Source organism: Thamnophis elegans, chromosome Z, assembly GCF_009769535.1.
Source record: "Thamnophis elegans isolate rThaEle1 chromosome Z, rThaEle1.pri, whole genome shotgun sequence".
Classification (NCBI taxonomy): Eukaryota; Metazoa; Chordata; class Lepidosauria; order Squamata; family Colubridae; genus Thamnophis; species Thamnophis elegans.
In genome coordinates, this window is record NC_045558.1 from 33100149 (window position 1) to 33120326 (window position 20178).

At 34.1% G+C, this 20178-nt stretch overlaps 1 protein-coding gene across 1 annotated transcript in view; it reads right to left on the reverse strand.

The window, feature by feature from the left end:
- COL28A1 (collagen type XXVIII alpha 1 chain) overlaps positions 1 to 20178 on the reverse strand; it is a 90713-nt gene that overhangs the window by 58430 nt on the left and 12105 nt on the right. The window contains exons 6-11 of the mRNA XM_032235099.1: positions 18418 to 18471; positions 17754 to 17795; positions 16672 to 16698; positions 16263 to 16307; positions 11538 to 11582; positions 7147 to 7200 (exon numbers count right to left, since the gene is read on the reverse strand). Of these exons, the coding sequence (XP_032090990.1) occupies positions 7147 to 7200; positions 11538 to 11582; positions 16263 to 16307; positions 16672 to 16698; positions 17754 to 17795; positions 18418 to 18471 (267 nt within the window). The remainder of the gene's footprint in view (positions 1 to 7146; positions 7201 to 11537; positions 11583 to 16262; positions 16308 to 16671; positions 16699 to 17753; positions 17796 to 18417; positions 18472 to 20178) is intronic.

A 20178-nucleotide genomic window follows, 5' to 3' on the forward strand; every position in this document is an offset into this window, starting at 1 on the left:
TCTTTAAGCTCATTCACAGATTCTTTAGGCACATTTGTAGAGAGACGCTTCGATTTTGACCTGGGTGCCATTATAAATAAACAAATAAACAGCGCTTTCGCTCCCCTCTGTTTCCAAAAAAAACAAAAAAAGTTATTTTGTTAAGGAGCGGTCTGCAGGAAGGTAAAACCGGCTACGTACATCCCCTATCAGTCACCAACGGAGAGAAATCGCCATTTTGAAGTCCGTTTAAACAAAGAAGCCTCTAAGACAAATGGTGCTGGTATTTAAGATAGTAATAAAAGCATAAATCTCACAGGAGTGGGACCCGCCCGTATTAATCCTAGCTTTTCAAACAACTTTGCTTTGTCCTGGGGGGGGGGGGATCGCCTGTCTAGGGCTGCAAAAAAAGGCAGCTGAGAAGAACTGGCTGGAGATAAAAGCTCCGCTCACGCTGGATCTAATCTCTGTCCACAGCCCAAAAAAAAGAGAAAGGCTGTGAATTACGAATAGACCCTAACCACAGAGCTACTCCTTGCCCCTTTATAGCCAAAAAGGGGTGATATCTATGATCTTATTTAGATATACAGACCAGATCTCTGAGAGAGCTCGGTTGAGCCCTCCTCGGCGACAGGCTCCGCCCCCCCGGAAGCCCAAGTTGTCCATCTTTCAAGTGACATAACTATGGTAAATTTATAAAGAGGACATGCCAATTTCATAAAAATTCCCATTTATCTAAAATAAATTAAGTTCTCAAAAATATAGCAAAATCCACATAGGACACAACATATTTCCTCAATAAGAACAATTTAAGTACCCCTTTAATATCTCCTTAAAGTGAATGAGTCAAAAGAGAGAAATGGTTTCTATAAGTTTATTTGAAAGTAAGTGGAAATATATGTTTATGCACACATGCACATGCACACACATCTTCAAATTATTGTTAATTCCTGGAAGTGGTTTGCTACTGTCTGCCTTCTAAGGCTGAGAGAGAAAGAGTGGTTCGAGATCACGCAGCTGGCTTTATGACTAAGGCAGAAATAGAATTCACAATCTCCTGGTTTCTAATCTGATGCCTGAACCACTACACCAATTCAGTTCTTTTTCAACTATATTGAAAAATATATAGTTAGTGTTGCAATCTAAGGATTAATAATTAGATTTGCATTTCTCAGATCTCAGTGCAATGGTATATACTGAGAGCAAATGCAAACCTCGTAATTTTTCATAACAGGTATCCTAACATTCTACCAGCATACAGAAGAACTTTTGCAGAAACCATGTAGTGGAATCAATTAAATTTCAGTATAGCATAGCATTGCATCCTTTAAATACTTCCTTTCAAAATAGAATATATGTCAATATTTTCCATCAGTTTTGATCTGTATACTGGTATTTTATTAAAATAATATAAACTTATTATAAATCTGTTTCCCATGCTTCTTGATGAGAGATAAGTTAATGCTTTGATGTTAATTATCAACAAAAACATTTTCCCATCAGCATGAAATGAAGAAAAGCCAAGAATAACAATGCTAATATGTGTCTACTTTCTTCTAATTATCTTGGCGAAGTTTTCTATGCTGATAGGATTCCTACAAAGAAGCCTATAATTTTAAAGGCAACAAAAATATCAAGTATAGTATTGTTTTAAATATGGTAATTAAGTCCAGTTTTAAAACTTCTAATGTTGTTAACTAGATATATTTTTATAATCAGTTTTATATGTTCAGTTAATATACAGATGAAAATACATATATATTGAGTTAGATCATTCAATTTCTCTGTGACTGGACAAGGCATATGTCAATTTCTCTGTGACTGGACAAGGTTTCTTTCAGCAATGATGGGGTTACCAGACAAAATTATTTATCATTTATAGTGCTAAGTTATAAATCATATATTTCTCTGAAAAAGGTTATGAGGCTTGGAAAGATGGAAAGAAAGAAAACAAGAGTACCACAAGGTGGATGGATTAAGTGATAGTGGCAATAAGGTCCACCATTCGAAGACCTGAAAGTACAGGTAAGAGAAACACTATGTTAATGTGTCCCCTACCTGTTCTTTCAGATCTTCTCCATGTGCTTAATTGGAGTTGAAAATGATAGCAGATAACCAATCAATCTTAAACAATCAAATCAAATGAAATCAAAAGTTTACAAACCATAATGATAGAATTCATAAATTGTTATCAAAATTAAGAAACCTCATAAAATGACTCATCATGACACCCTGCTGATTTATTTAAGTAGGTGTGTATTTGAGTTTTAAGTTCATGTCAACTTATTCTACCTTACTGGATGGATTCTGGGACAGTTCCAACCATTGCAGAAATATTGTGAACATCAAATATAACATTGTTGTGGGGGATAGTCAAAATTCTGTTCCAATACTTCTAGTACCGTCTAAACACCTGTTGAAACTTGAAATATACTTCTAATTCAAAATGTAGTTTTGAGTTCAAAACATTGACTACGTAAAAATGTTTATTTGCAGGTCTTGATCCCCATACCCTCAAACATTGACTAGTATCTCCTTACTCTAATTACTGCTGTGCAAGATTCAGTAGCCATCTGCTACCAACATTTTGGTAACATAGAAATGCTTAGATAAAAGAGAGAGAGAATAATATTTTAACAACATAGCCTTTTTAAAATTTGAAATTGGCATTTGATTGATCTAAATAATAGAATCATAATTTCTAAGCAGTGGGATTATAAAGTAAGGATAAGCAGACATTTATTTAGGCACAATCTATGCATAGATTCTTTTTAGAGATTAATTCATAGAATATTAAAACTAAGTCATTCGAATGGATGTATACTTGAAATTTCTCGGTTAACAAAGAATTTGATTTTTTTTCCTGCAAAGCAATTATATTTTCAAGAAACTATATTTTAAAAAATAACACAAAGCATTTAATGCAAAGGCCTCTTGAAATTGTACATGTCTTTTAAAAATGTATTAAAATTGTTATTAAAAATCAACAGCAATCAATAACATAAATAAAAAAGTTTCAACAACAATGCAAATATCAAAGTTGGAGAAAGAAAGCATACACTGCAACTATATTAATAATGCTGAAGCATGCACATTAGGCAAGTTAGTACAGAAAAATACATCTGAATTGGGCATGTTTTGCTCCATAAACTATCAATTTTCCTGACTGTAACTAAGGGAGAATATCAGAAGCTATTAATTTATCTTGTGACTGATTAGCTTTTTAACAATCTACATATATAATAAAATGACTATTTTTATCTAGTACTAGGATGTATAAACAGAAGATCTGAGCACAGGCAATGTGTGCCATATTTGTTCTTCAGTTGAAAAACCATCTAGATCTTCTTCTGCAAATCTCCAATAATTAATTATCTTCTTGGAGAAAGCTCTTCCATAGCAACTGACTTGTTCCACTCACTGGCATTATCTTGAGAACAGACTTATTATTTATATACTTGGACAGAGTACTCATCATATAAATAACTACTAGACTTAGAATTAATTCATAAGTGTCTGGAAAATTAAAAAGAATAGTTGAACGTTCTTTCTATAAAGATAACAAAATTTGGAGGGACTGCTAAATATCTGTCAGCCATAGTACTCACATGAAAACAGAGCTGACCTTTTCTAGTTGAATGGGTATTTATTAACTGTAAACAATGATTCACTTTACTTTATAATTTCTTCATGAGCAAGGAATTAATTTATCAGAAATTTAAAGAATACCAAAATGCAACTAGTTAAGACAGATGTCTTTTGTTGCTTCATATATTTGCAAATCTAGAAAGTAATCAATGTAGTTTTTTAAATATAAAGCCTTGCAAAATCTTTACTAAGAATGAGGATCAATTAGGCATTGTTTGATTTGTCCATTAGAACCAAATTTATTCGCCATGCTAGAAGGTTCATTTGCTACCTACTGAACAGGATAATTAATAGTAATAGCACTTAGACTTACATTTCATTTCACAGTGCTTTATAGCTCTAAGTGGTTTACAGACTCAGCATATTTTCTCTAATAATCTGGGTCCTCAATTTACCAACCTTGGAAGAATGGAAGGCTGACTCAATCTTTAGCTGATCAGTATCGAACTCCTGGAAGTGGGCAGAGTTTGCCTGCAATACTGCATTCTAGCCACTCCACCATGACAGCTGTTAAGACTTTTATAAAGTTTCTCTACTATTCAAGCAATGTGCCTTAACATTACCACTTTTCTAAATCAAATGTTTCAGGATAAAATTATTCTGTTCAAAAATGGCAATTTCTCCACACTTTAATAATATTGTGCTACGGGAGATAAGTGGCTTCAGATATTCTATTTGTTAGTTTTCTTGGCTATTCATTAGATTCTTGGGAGTCTTTTTGAATATTAGAAGGTAAATGCATGAATAATCTTTCTATCCTGCTTCTTCATAATCCAATTTTGTGTGTGTGTGCACAGGCTGTGAGTTTTAAAAACATCTTGTATGTGCACAGGCTGTGAGTTTTAAAAACGTTTGAGTGAATCCAGGAAGAGGGAAGATGCAGAGGGCTGGAAGAGTGTGTGCTGTGCACAGGCTGTAAGTTTTAAGTGAGTCAAGAAATACTTGTTCTATCAAGTCTTCTTTCTTTGTTATTGATAAACCAAGCACTTTCCATTTATGGGCCAGTGTCATTCTCCAAATTTGCAAGAATGGTAGAGTTATAACTGTACTGATTCTTCTGTTACTTGGCATATTTTTGTAGTTATTCTACCAGTTCCTGTAGTTTCCAATATAGTAACTTTTAGAGTGCTTATCTGACTTCCTTTTGTCATGCTAGAATTATTTTGGATGCTGCTGTCTTAGTGTAAATATTTCAATGTATTCTTTCCATCTTTCTTGGGTCTTCAGTTAATACCTGCCTGTTAGCATCTTTTAACATCATTTCAGGTTGAAACCTCTTTATATGTTTGGAAGTCTTTGGAAAACTTTCCTTCTTTTTCCTCTTTTTGTATATTTCTATTTCCAGTGCTTTCACAGATATAATACAAATATATAACTCATAAGGCTTACGAATTTTGTGAAATATTTTATCCTATTATCCTTTTTCTTCATCACTTGGCAATTTCCACTGTTGTTTCATTAATTTATGTGAATCAATGAAACCAATTATGACATATGTTTTCTGAATATCTTATGGTATATTTTTGAAACTAAGGTTAAAACAAATCATAGCTTAATATGTATTTATGTATGCATTTACTTCTCTAATGATGCATTTTCTATCTTCACAAATAAAATGTTAAGCAAAAATCATCATTATTTTAACCATTGTCTATCCACTGCAGGATAAAGGCCTCTTTCTTATCTTTCCAACCAATATGGTCCTTAGCTTCCTTTTGCCAATTGGGCCCGCAATACTTGTTGATGTCATTGGTCCATCTTGCTTTAGGTCTCCTTGGTGGATGCTTTTTATCAAGTGGAATCTAGTCTATGACTGCTTTGGTTCATACGCCATCAATTCTTCTTGCTATGTGACCATCCCATTTCCATTTCAATTATTTTATTCTCTTGATGATATCATATACTTTTGTTTATTCTCTAATCCATGTACAAGGTCTTTCTATCTTGTCTTGTAATACCGAGCAAAAATAAAAATGTTAAATATTCTTTGATCTCAATTTCTTGAAGCAGTTTCCCCAATGTATTCTTAGGAAAAAAGCTAAAATGTGTATCTCTTCATGACAACTGTCCCAATGTGGGTGGGCATCTATATTGCAATTTAGAGGGGGGAGACGACTAAGGCCTGTCATGAAGAAAAAGGCCTTGTTCTACACAGTTGCAAGTGCCTCCAGCTGAATCCAACCAATTATATTTAAAAGCTCTAAATTCATTAATGCATGGCATTTATCCTCATAAACATTTGCTTGTTTATTTGTTTGCTAAAATAATAGAGGTCATCTATAAAAAAGATGACCAACCAAGGATGAAAATAGTCAATGCAAGGAAAACACAGAAGAGAAACCAAGATTCCAAAATCTTTACAGTCATAAATGTATTCTACATTAAAAAAAAAAATCTGTGTCCTCAAATGTTCTGGTTGCCTCAGAAATAAAGCCAAGATATTTCACATCAAGAACACCCACATATGCTGCAATAGAAGCTGCATTCATTATGAACACAATGTTTTAACAAGCAAATGCAAAATAGGAGTAGTAGCATCAGATTTATAAACATCTTGTTATTCAGTACTTGAATAGATTTGTAAAGTATCACAGATAATATTTATATAAATGTGTACTAGAAAGAATAGATTGGCAAAAAGAAAAAGAGCTACAGCCATAATTTTCTTTTCCCAAATTAATTTGATATAACAACTATCCATAATAGCAGTAGACTAGCAGTAGACTTATATACCGCTTCATAGGGCTTTCAGCCCTCTCTAAGCGGTTTACAGAGAGTCAGCATATTGCCCCCAACAATCTGGGTCCTCATTTTACCCACCTCGGAAGGATGGAAGGCTGAGTCAACCCTGAGCCGGTGAGATTTGAACCGCTGAACTGCTGTAGCCTGCAGTGCTGCATTTAACCACTGCGCCACCTTGGCTCGCGCCACCTTGGCTCCATAACATTTGAACTATGAAAAGATTTCTCAAGGAGTGTTTCCCCTCTACAGGTAACATGCTTAACTCTTTTACATCTCGTTTACATTTTAATCTGAGATATTGAGAAAAGTATTGCATGAGTACAAGAATTGGTCCCTATTATTTTTGCCTCTCCCATATAATTAGGCAGAGTGGGTTTGCTCTTGGCCCTGTCCCCTTATGGAATCAAGAAAGTATGCCTTTCTATCATAGCATTTGCCCCCTGGAACAGCATCTTCATAGAGATATGTACATCCTTCAAATAGTCTGGAAATCTCTTATGATTTGGCTTTGTTCCCCTCTCTGGAACTTGGTGTATCTGGAAACCCTGGATATTATTTATGTGCATTTGTTTTTTCTCTTTCTTTACATTTTTCATGTGGTATATGGAGCAATTTAATGCTTATCAAGGAGGGAGAAAGGGAAAAAAGTGTATAAAATCAGACCAATCCATTGGTCACAGAACATTTTGAAAAAGAAAAAAAAAATTATGAAGCTGACTAGGACATGACTGCTTGACTAACATGTATTTGTAAAACAAGGTATCATATATTCCTTACCTTGTTTCCTTGAATGCCTTTTGAGCCAGAATCACCTGGTGGGCCACCAATACCCTTTAGTGGAAAAAAAGTGAGGGTATTAAATTTTCTATCAATGGAGATATATTTATTATTACATTTGTGAAACATGCTCTACTCATCAGAAGCTGTATTTTTCTTAAGATACCCTAGATGGAATTAAGTACATTGTTTCAGTAATAGCAGCAAAGGCATCCTGCAAGCAAACAAACATGAGTCTTGAAGTACAAAAAAGTGCAGAATGATTGAAATCATGTTATTACAAAATAGATTTTATCCTATTGTTCTAATTTCTGCTGTCTGAATTTTATTTATTTATTTGATTTATATTAACTGTCCCTTTACATATGATTCCGGAAAGCATACAAGGATTAATCAAAAACATATATAGTATACGCATGACATACTGTATAACCCCATCTTAAGCCTTTCAAAATAACTGCTTAAATTCTATTATTTTTGAGGTGGTTAAAAATCATATAAAGTCATATGATATAAAGAAAACATTTGTGATAAAGATCTTATTAAAAGCCAACTATTGCACAGGAGGTATTTCTATGAAATAATGATGCATTCTCGGCATTTGTTTTTCATTTCATATTTAGTTACTCATTAATTTACATCTTACAATCACATTCTGGTGGACTTTCATTAAACTTAAATATCCAGTTTATGAAAGAGTGAAGAAAAAGAAGTTACTGTTGCAGACATGTATAGAAAATGGTTTAAAAATATATTTATTTTTCCCAACGTGAGGCCATCTTTCTCTTTTTTTAACTGTATATTGAGTAGTTGCCTTATAAACTGTTTTTTCATTGAGAATGCTCAAACTTTTATATGTAGGACACAAATATTAAAAGTTGTGCCCAAAAGTTGTGTAATATTAAGAAACAAAATATAAAAATGTAAAGTCATTTAAAAAAATTAAAATACTAAAATTATTAACATTTAAAGATCTGGCTACAAAAATACATTTAATTTCTTGTTAAACTGAGGAGACAATAAATGTATAAGGCAGTGTTTTTCAAACATGGCAATTTTATGGTGTGTGAATATTAACTCCCAGAATTGTCCAGCAGGATGTATGAAATCCATCTCTTAAAACTGCCAAATTTGAGAAATACAGATGAAAACCAAATTACTATAAAATAAATGCCAGAGTTGGGAAGCAAAACTAATAAACAGGCCTCTGAAAAATCTAGGAAATGGTCATTAGGGACTTTTCCCCAACAATAATGACGGAAAAAATAATTTAATTATTTAGATTATTAGATTAAAGCAATTACTAACCTGCTGCATTGCAGCGAGAAGCAACATATGGAGGCCTACATATAATTATTCTTTATGAACAAACTCTTAAAAATGTGTTGCCCTAACAGTGTCAGTTGCTTTAAAACAATATCAGCAGCAGTAGATCAAAAGTTATTACTCACACCTAGAAACATACAACACCCACCCTATAACACAACCAATGAGTTATTTCATTGTTTCTCTGGAATTATTAGAGTGGTGGTTTTAAACAGTGAACAAGACCAAAAAACAGGATCCATTGTTTACACCATTATTTGGTCATGTCACCAATATTCAGCAACAAAATTTCAAAATTACAGTTGCACAATTTCCAGGTAATAATATAAAATATGATTGGGAATTTTATTTGAAAATATCAGGCTTTTATATTCAAATCCCACAAAAAAGACATCCTGTTTGTTATTTCAAATCACAAAAACATGAGATTAGAGGTCATGGTCAAGAATGCTAGGATGACAATCTAGAAAAATAATGCCTTAGAGTCATACGTTTCTCCAATGTTGTTCCAACTGGTACAGTTGGTTGACCTGGAGAGTTTTGAAGTCCAAAACATCCAAAAAATAAAATACAAATCAATTAAATGTTCAGTAGCAAAACAATTCTTTACCCATGGGAATCTATCTTAAACAGAAAAGAATAAATATAGAGAAATGCTAGATATTTTTTGTACTAAAGGCTAAAGAATTGGCAGGGAGAGAAGCTAGCAATTCCACTGAGAAGACAAAAATGTTCTCACAGTATTACTTCAAGCTAAGGATTGTAGAGCAGAATACTGAATATGAATAAATGACAAGTCAGAGATTGATAGCTATTAAAAATAAAAACGGGGACAAAAATCTGTGCATATTTAAGAAGGCAGCATTACAGTGCTCTCAGTTATTGAGTTTCTAGAACAAAAAAAGTCTTATGCTATGACACTGGAATGCACCCAGCATTCAAGTATCTGGGAACATTAGCCAGATACCTCCATGAAACGCAAGCCAAACATAATTTTTTTAAAGTTTCATTTTTTAAACAATTTTAAGATTATATACAGCTCCAGGGCATAAAGGCAAGTTATTGACGGTTCAAATAATTTCTAAATGTCTTTCACATTTTTACCTGAATGTTCCCATATAGTGGATCGACATCAGGCTAAGTGAGTTTGGGTAAACAGTATTGTACAAATTTATAAATTGTGTGCCTGCTTTACAAGGGAGGAGAAGTTGTTATTTCTGAAATATATTTAGCAGCATTCAATAGGTGGGGGGGGGGGAGACAATTGATATATATGTCTGTTTTGTTTTGTTTTCTTTTTATGCACTTTTTTGTAGTTTTGTTTCATTTTGGGTTTTGGGGTTTTTTTCTTTTTGGGGGGAATTGATATTTTAATGTTTAATTTTAAAAAGGATTATAAAAAAGGATTGCTTCGCATTCACTCTCTAGAATGTTTGCTGCATTTTAATATTTAAACTGACCTGAAAAACCAGTGTTTTCTATTACAGTAACTTAAGAGCATCACTTGCAAGTTTATAATATTTCTCTGCTAAATGATGCCATAGTTAATATAATATGTAATGCTGTAATATGTGATACGTAATTTAATCTGAAATGCTCGAAGAATGGGTGGTAACCATGATAACCTTTGCACACCTTTGGGTGGTGCACTAGTTGTGCCCATTCCTGGATCAGGAAGGTCTGCTCCTTGTCACTCATGCTCACATGTTCTCCCATCCCCAATGCATGGGGTTGTCCTTGAAGAACATTTAGAAGTTTCAGCTGGTGGAGTAAATGTATTGGTCACCTGGCACATGTAACACTTTGTGACCTGCATTGGTTGCCAGTGTGATTCTGAGTGCAATTCAAGTTGCTGATTGTCATCTTTAAAGCCCTCCATAGATTGGGACGAAGTTATCTGGTGAAGCATCATCTCCCAGTTTAATCCAGGGTGGCAAAATGGCCACCCTGGATTAAATCTACCTCTTTAATCCAGGGTGGCAAAATGGCATGTTACAGTTCAACAGTTGTCAGCCAAGGATATTAGTTGGCATGCCTTTTCTGCCATAGCACTTGCCTCTAGAACATCCTGTTGGCCTTTTGTAAGGTCTTGAAGTTCTGGGTTTGGAATCCTATGTGTGTAAAGGGATCCATTTACTTGCTATGGTTATGAACTGTAATATTGTTCTTGGTTGCTATGACTATTTAAGTTTTAGTATTGTGATTGTTACTAGATTTTTAATTACTTTTATGATTATTTGCCACCTAAAGTCACTTGTTTGAGATAAGTAGCCATACAAATTGAATAAATAAACCAACAAACAAATGTTAGGACTGTTTTATTGTAAATATCTATCCCTAAATGATGTTGTACTGGAGCTATAATGTTCTTAGAATACCTCCAGTACTGTAATTTGTGCCAAAGAAAGCTAGCATTATGTTTGCTAATTACAGAGAGCACATGGACAATAATTAGCAGGATCTCATCTGTCTCCTTTTTTATGTATTGAGCAAGTGTTGGAATCAAGCCAGTTTTTATGAGGAAAAATTGATATCAGAAGAATTTAATTTACAATATAAAAATATCAGTGACAGCTTCATGAAACTATCAATGATCTATCATGAAATTATTAACAAAAATCTTTAAATTCCCAGATCTTATATGATAGTGGTCCCCAATCTTTCTGAGACCAAGGATTGGTTTTGTGAAAGACAATTTTTCCATGGATCAGGAGGGTAGGAGGGAGATGGTTCTGGATGCAGCCTAGATCCCACACAAGGCAGAAGAAGATTTGCTTGCTCACCCACTGTTTGTGCAGCCTGATTCCTAAAATCCCACGAATCAGTGCTGGTTGTGAATCAGTAGGGGTTGTGAACCCCTGTGAACCATAGTTAATAAAAAGAAAGGATAAATATTCCTTGTAACATATTTTGCTCAGGCCAAAATTACCCCTGAACCACTGCTTACTTAAAAGAAAACAGGTGCATATTCAATATGATACGTAGTTTAGCCTGGAGAATTAGGACAAAATATTATTTTTAATACAAATGATAATGAAATGGTTTGTAGAATTTAAGAAACTTACCTGAGGGCCTCTGGGTCCTTTGGGGCCAGAAGGGCCATCTAGCCCCTGGTCAAATAAAATAATAAAAATGGATGTGTTAATAGTGAGTTCTGGTTTAAACAATGCTTTTTAAATCATTCTGCAACAGAGCATTATATCTTCATTAGAGGATAATTTTACAATCTTTCTCAGTGTTTATCTTTTTAATATTATCAGTTTTCAGCTATCACCTATGAAATCATGTTATATGAATATTGGGTATTTCTACAGTGTTTCTGATATATTTCATCACTTACTATTCTGATATTTAGCAAAAGAAGCATTCTATACTCAAAAGTATAAATTAGTTAATTAGCATGAATACCATGCTCAAACAAAGGCTTGCAAGGTAGAAAAGCAGATAAATTTGTTTCATCCTTCTATTTTTAACTGAACCTCCTAATGTTGTAGATGAACATCTCTAGATACTGAAAATGGTTCTCCTTTTGGCATCACCTCCAGGTGCTACCTAGCCTACTAAATGAGTGGCATTTGCAGCCAAAAAGTCATGATGGCAGGTACAATCATGCAAATGGTGCCCTGTTCTGTCTTACATGCATCTTACAGGCAACATCAGTAAAAAAAAAAACAAGGCCATCAATCATATGGACCATAGCTTCTAACCTAAATTTTTTGACCTACCACCCCTGGATCCCCTGTACTCAGCAACCTAACATCCATGTCCTTTAGGTTTCTGAGAAAGTAATATTGTTTTCAGTAGATTTCCTACATCTTTATGACATTCATATTCCCAGATTTTTTTGAAAAGCCTAAATAGCAATTCTAACTGTCAGTTACAAGAGGGTAAACTAAGGATTACAGATAATCCTTAGATTATTATCAGACATTCTTAGCAACTGTTGAAAATTATGACTTAATGAAGGGGAACCTATGACTGGTTTACAAAGCTGTACCTGTAGTAGCCTCTCATGTTTACAGCATCACAGTTTGGGCCCACAACCAGCTCAAAACAAAAAAAAAGGTGCAATGGCCTGAAGTCACATGATTGCCATTTATGGACTTCTCTGCTGGCTTTCAACAAGCAAAGTCAATGAGGAAGCCAACATTAAAGATATCAATAGCAATAGCACTTAAAACTTATATACCGATTTCACAGTGCTTTACAGTTCTCTCTAAGCAGTTTACAGAGTCAGCATATAGTCCCAACAATCTGGGTCCTCATTTTACTGACTTCAGAAGGATGGAAGGCTGAGTCAACCTTGAGCCACTCAGAATTGAACTCCTGTAGTACTGCATTCTAATCACTGTGCCACCATGGCTCACAAGTTTCTTCTGCCACTTTTTCATTTACCTGTCTGTGGCACTCATTCACTTGCCCTATTTCATATTATCTGGCTATCTGGCTATCTGGCTATCTAGCTATCTGGCTATCTGGCTATGACACTTCTTGACACCCCCAACCTCAGCATCCATCACCTTATCCACAGGATGTGTGAATCCATAGTATCTGCAATGGCACTTTCTCATTCACCTACAGAACCCTGCCCATGGCACCCCATGTTGTTCATGCTCTACAGCATCTGCTCATGTCTATAGCTTCTGACTCCCATCCATTCTCCCATGACTGTCATCTGCAGCTCTCACAGGCTGGCCTACTGGCCTGATACTCCCACCTCTTTTCATGTTGCAGTCAGTCACTTGAGACTCTCGCTTAATGACCCACATGGTCCTGGGTTTATGACAGCAACCGGAATTGCTGTTACTAAGCAACGCAGATATTTGACAGTAAACTTTACAACCACATTACTAAGCAACAGAAATTTCAGTCCCAATTGCCATGGATAGTTTACCAATATGTTAAACATTAACAACTTCTTTTGCCACCATTATGTGATTTTTGCGCAATCACAAAATCACACAATGTCTAACAATGCATTAGTTTCCTGAAATTTAAAACACATGTATAAAACCAATTAAATATTTCAAGCAATAGAAGTTATGCGATATTTCAGCCTGACTACATTTCAGATTTATGATTTTTTAAAAAAACATTGGCTTTCATTCTATGTTACTATCTGTAACATCCTTTCAACATCAATAATGTTTTTACATGCGCAAAAATGTACAAAATTTACATGTACAAAATTTAATTTCAGGAATTCAAATAAAAAGTGAATTAAGTCAAGGGGGGAGTATTTAATATGGAAAAAGAGAGAGAAGAGAGTGTAAAATTCATTAGGATAGTTTGCTTGGGTCCTGGAAATGAGTACACAGTTTTTTCTTTATCTGACAAGCATAAGCGGCTCCTTTAATTTAACCATACACAACTTGTTCTCTGAAAATCTGTACAAATAGTCCATGTCAGATTCTGTATTCACCATGTAATAGTCATCTGTTAAGCTATTATGAAAACTGGGATTCCAAGTGTTCTTTGGGGAAGCCCAAAATTATGGATAAAGGGAAACATCAGTAATGAATTATCTAAATACAAAGAAAGGGCATATAACAGTAGAGCCATTATATTGTAATGATGATCTGTCCCAACTGTAAATGGGTTCTTGAAGATTGGAACTATTCCCTTAATATTTTCCTCGATGTTCCTGCTACATGTCTGGTTATTTCCCACTAGCATAATTTTTGCCTTTCTCTTGGTGGAAAAAAAAGTCCTTTTGGCAAACCCTTTTCATCTTTTTCTTGCAAGTGGGAAACTTGTGGGTGATGAGAATTCTGGATGACTCAGAATTTTTTTTGAATGCCTAATCCATTATGGCTTTTTAATCCTTTACAGATGTTCCAGGCCATTTTCTTCTTTGCCCTGACAAAAATCTGAATGCCCAGACAAAGCTGTTTCCTTACATATCCACAATCCAAACATATGGTTTCCCTTTTTTCCACCAGCTGCTCTGTAATTCGGATTTTCTCTTTAAGGGGACACACATAGAGACACATACATATTTATCCTCTACTATGGCTTTAGAATAGATGCTCTCAGCATCAATAGACAATGTGACAATAATGTACTAAAAACTTTATGGATCATATGGGTTCCTGTTTACCAAATTAAACATTTTTGTCCACAATAGAATAGAAAACAATAGAATAGAATAACTGAGTTGGAAGAGACTTGGAGGTCTTCAAGTCTAACCCCCTGTTCAGGCAGGAAGCAATGGTTATTAGGTGCAGCCTCTCACCAAGGAATCATGTTGCCAGCTATTGGCAAAAGACAATGTCCAAAAAGAATGTTAAAGTATTAAGTGGCTTGAGAAGTTACATTTGTCATGTTATATATACCAAGTTGAGAATTACATTAGAGCTCTTATTTTCTGTGGAGTTGCAGATTGTCCATTTTTTAAAACTAGGCGCACAATTATTTTTCTGGATGTACATGTTAATTAATGCAGTGTAGTACTGTGGAATCCTTGGTGCTTTCTGATGATGGTTGCAGACATTTCAATACCATACAGGATATTCAGAGCACCAAACTCAGAGTGCACCAAGGATCTACAGTTCAAACCTGAGCTACATATACTTTTTTCTATTGATATTGTATTTTGTATATTTATAATATGATCAACTTCCATACACCAAAGCTTTAAAAATAAAGTGTCATTCACATTAAATTGTTCTTCTAGCAATTAGGTGAAAACATATTTGTTTTCTAATTGTTTAAACTTCCTGTTCTAATTTATAGCTCTGAAATTCCTTGGAGGTCTCTCATCAAAGCCTGCTTAGCTATTTCAAGGTCAGATTGTCCTCTGGGGGAATCAGAAGAGACATTTGAAAAAAGTAATTAAGACTGGAGAAGCATAAAAGCTCAATAAATAAATAAAAATAAAACAAGTAGGTGCTTTACCCTTTTCTTTTTAGAGGACACATAAGCACAGTGCTGTAATTGCCAGAGAACAGGAGGAAACATAAACTGCCTCTGAGTTCCATCCATCCATCCATCCATCCATCCATCCACCCACCCACCCACCTACCCACCAACTTACCCATCCATCTATCCATCCATCCACCCATCCCATCTATCTATTTATCTATCTACCATCTATCCATCCATTGGTCCATTCGTCTATCCATCTGTCCATCCACCTATCCAGCCAAAGCTATGGTCATCACAACTTTTTATTTTAAAACTTTTTTTTTAATAATTAAAAGATGTGTTTCCCTTGGTTTAATAGGTTAGGTTTGCACGCTTTTAATCAATATATAAAAGTTGTACAGTCAAATCAGGTCAGATTTTGTATCTTTTATGCTCTTTAATTAATGTCGCCCATTTTCCTTATGCTGATCTATGATCATAATAAAAATGGATTTGATGAGAAAATTTGCACAACCTGTGTATGTTGGATGAAGTGTGGCTAGCAACTATCCCTTTTTCAGTGGTTCTATATTTAATAATACTGAATCCTGTATTTAATAATTCAGTCTTGAAGAAGACGTGTCACTGTTTCTGGAAATACTTGAATGCTTGAATTCATCTTGAATGCTATAAGAGTGAACTGGAAGTTATTTTAGTCAACCTTATTATGTTATTTTTTTTGGCTTTTGATTTGATTTTTTAAATGAAAATTTATATTATCAATTATGCATTCTACAAACCAATATGAATATGAAATTTCACATCACACAGGATTCTTTAAGAACTATTGATATTGCCTTTTTCATTACAAAAAAAATCCCCACTTTTCTTCAAGTAGTAACAATTTTAAACAGAAAAAATAATAAAATAATATTTTAACTTACTCTGTCTCCTTTTAACCCTGGTGTTCCACATTCTCCTCTGTCACCCTGAAAAAAATATTGTCTATTTCAATTATTTTATACATTTATGGTTCTGAAATACAATAATGACAAATTGTCATGAAACTAATCATGATATTTTGTGAATAAATTTTAATTTATGTAAGACAGATATAAATCATTCAATTTACTCATTACAGGAAACTCAAGAGAATACACATATACACATACACACACACACACACACGTTTAAATTCTGAATCCAAATCTTGATCCACAAAGTCAAATAATTATGCTGTTCATTTTCATTATCTTTAAAAATATACAAACTCATATTTAAGTACTGCATTTCTGAATATGTAATTACAATATGTACAAATTATGAGAATAAGATTTTTTTTAGTCAGTTTACCTTTTCTCCCTTATATCCAGGGTTTCCCTGTTACAAAATAATATTAAAATTTACTTTATTTATTAAGAATATTTTATTAGAAATATCAATAAAATAATAAGTAGTTGGACATTTTGGAGAAAAATGGCCAAGAAAATAAGATTTATACACTTTTACACATATAGCTTTTATATGCAAATATTCTTGATCATTTCAACTTGCGTTCATATGCAAGAAAATAAAAGAACAGACACTCTTCATTGCCTGTCTTAATAAGTGAGTGCTTCATTATCTTCCTTATACCTGACAGATAGTTATATCAACTTTTCAGACATGTCCTCTAGATGTGTAGATTTCCTGCCTGTGGATTCTGAAAATATCAAAGTGAATACTTTTGGAGAGTGTCCAGATTTGGGAAGGCTAGTGTGCATATTTGTCTTCCTATGTCATTTCCCCTAAAATACTAAGAGGAAGTTGTTAGATAACGATTGGTCAAAAGTCACCTAATGTGAATGAAAATTTGCAGCTGGGTCTCTCCGCTCTGATTCCACTGTTCTCATACAATATGTTGACGAGTCTTTCTTATCTTATCTTTAGGAGAACAAAACTGAAAGAAGACTAGATCCCATTCTACCTATTTTAACATCAAAGCTATTAAGTGAAGCAATTACTAGGGTATCTACAATAGTAGATACTTTGGTTGAAATATCAGAAGCAGCATTGCAATAAAAGCTCTGTTTATTTATATTTTATTTATTTATCTATTAAATTTTGAGTCTTCCCATCTTCCTCAAAAAAGCAATTTTACCTCTTTCCCATATGCATATGATATCACATATATAAAAAAAGACAGGTTGCAATTGCACTGGAGAGGAGTTTGCATAATTTGTTCCCTTTCTGCCCACCTACGATTCCTTAGTCAAGTAAAAGAAATAGAATATCCCTTCTTTCAAAAACCCCATTGTGAAACTGGAGCAATGAACCAATGGCATCAAATAACAAGCTGGCAGAAAAGATACTAATCAGAAAGCATCTTTTTCAAGAACTGACAGTTCATTATATAGATGGGCTTTTAGCTAATGATCATTTAATTATCCATATACCTCTGAACCTTTTTCACCAGGTTCTCCTTTCTCAGCCTCGCCCTGGAAAAGAAAGGTAGAAATTAATTAAAAATTGTCTTTGTATATGGAAAAAACTATTGGCTCACATATGCTACATTTAATCAAGTATAGAATCCAACTTTGATAATGGTTTTATTTAAATCTATTGACCAATATCCAAAGACGTGTACTGATCATTCCACAATGGAATGATAACAAGTACATCTTTCCCACAATCATGTTTATATTTTCCCACTAATGAGGAATCCTTCGTTTAAAAAAATGCTTGGAGCATTCCCTGAAGAGCCATTTGGGTGGCCATACTGATTTTGTTTTTCTTCTTAGAACATCTAACTTTGAAGATGAATTTTATTCTAGCAGATATCAAGCCAGAATTATTAAAGGACCAGATTATTTGAACTCACAAACGTGGAACCCTAATTGTAATGTAAACCAAAACCCAATAAGCACTGAATTGACTCCTAATCATGGGAGAAGAAATATTTTAGAAAAATTGTAATAGTTGATGTATTCCATGGAAAATATGAAAGTGAAAGCACCATGAAATACTGGTAAACATTCAAAAATTACATAGGATGTAGGACTGATATGTAACTTCTCAACAAAGAATGTGTGTTTTTAAGAAATTCTCATTTGGATTTACCTTTTGTCCCTTGGGTCCTTGTTCACCTTTATCCCCTCTTCCTCCATGGCCACCCTTAAGAAACAAAAAAAGTATATACATTATATACTGAATATATGCACTCAATGCAATTTAAAGTATTTCTGACTGGCAAAGTGACCAGTGATTAAAGAAATCAACTAAAAACTATATAGAATAGAAACATCATATAATACATTCGCTTTTTCCATGTGGTTGGAAAACAACCACCACCACTTGTCCAACAAAATCTCAAGGCAGATAATAGCTAAACAGGATACCAAAGTTTAAAATCCAAACACAGTTATAATGTTATGAAATAACTGCCTCTATAATCTTAAGGTTTGCAGCTGAAGCTCTTTAGAAGATGCTGCTGCTTGTGGGGATCCATTTATTGAATTTATTGGGGAAATCCTTTGTCTTTGTTTCTCACAAACTCACTCAGGAATTATGTTTAGCTGTTGCTGTGTCATTGTCTTCAGAATGAGTGTCATGATCTTGAACTGTGCCTTTGGAATCGTTTTGAGTGATGATTTGTGGTGCAGAATGATAGAGCCAAAGAATTTTGGCTCTTTGCATTCAGGGAGTTTTGAGGAAAAATTGTGCTTCATTCCTTGGAGATAATAAAGATAGCAATGAAACTCTCAAATCATGTCCTCCCTTTTGGACTGTGGCTCTTGACAAAGTGCGCAAAGCATGGTTTGGCCCTCAATCCAACAGAAGTTGCATATTCCTACTTTAAAGGTTGAAACCAATATAAATGACAATCTGAAAGCAACTGACAACTAGTTTACTACTAGAGTTGTTATTACTACTATTACTACCAGTAATAAGCAATCATTAATAGTATAATTATTATACATATCAAATATAATTTGGCTAAAGTGCAACATGTGACTTATCGATTATACTAATGCATGAAGGTGAATTTCAGCTTTGTATTTACCATTGATTTTAGCTGTTGCAGAATTTCTGCTAAACTGTTCAAGGCAGACTATAGTTTCAATCGAAATCCAAAAACAAAATTTGGATAGGTGCTACAGAGTATATGTGGTAGTACTGTATCTCATCCTTTTCTTCCTTCTTCCTTTGCATAGTTTTTGCACCAGCTCAGTTTTCTTTTTTTTCATATGTCCCATGAGATACTGCTGCCAAGGCTATAGCCAAAAACCTGATTTTTCACAAAATAGTCCCAGAATACTCATGTTCTAGTAAGTGTCCAGACTGAACATTCATGCTGGAATGTATGCATAAACTATGCAAAATTGGCTCTTCTGTGCAGTGTTTATATGTTAATCGTGAGCTTAACAATGCCCATGTGTAATAGTAAAGCTTCTGTTAGGAAGCTTTTTTCCCCTTCCATTTAATCATATCTGATTTTCAGAAACTGCCTGGACAACTCCCTGTGGTTTTCTTGGCAGCTTTTTTCAGAAGTGGCGTGTCATTGCCTTCTTTCTAGGGCTGAGAGAAAGTGACTGGCCAAAGTCACCCAATTACCTTTGTGCCTAGGGTGAAACCAGAACTCACAATATCCCAGTTTGTAACCAGATATCTCCACCTCTTCACCAAACTAGCTCTTTTAAAAATTTTACACAATTGAAATTTAAATCTATCTTCTGAACAGATTTTATGTTTTGTTCTTTGTTGATTCTTTCCTTTCTTATCTATTTTCAAATATCAATATATTATCCTTAAAGCTTTTTGAGATTATCATTTACTCTCATGAGCTATAAGTAGAGAAAATCTCACATTTCTTATTATGCT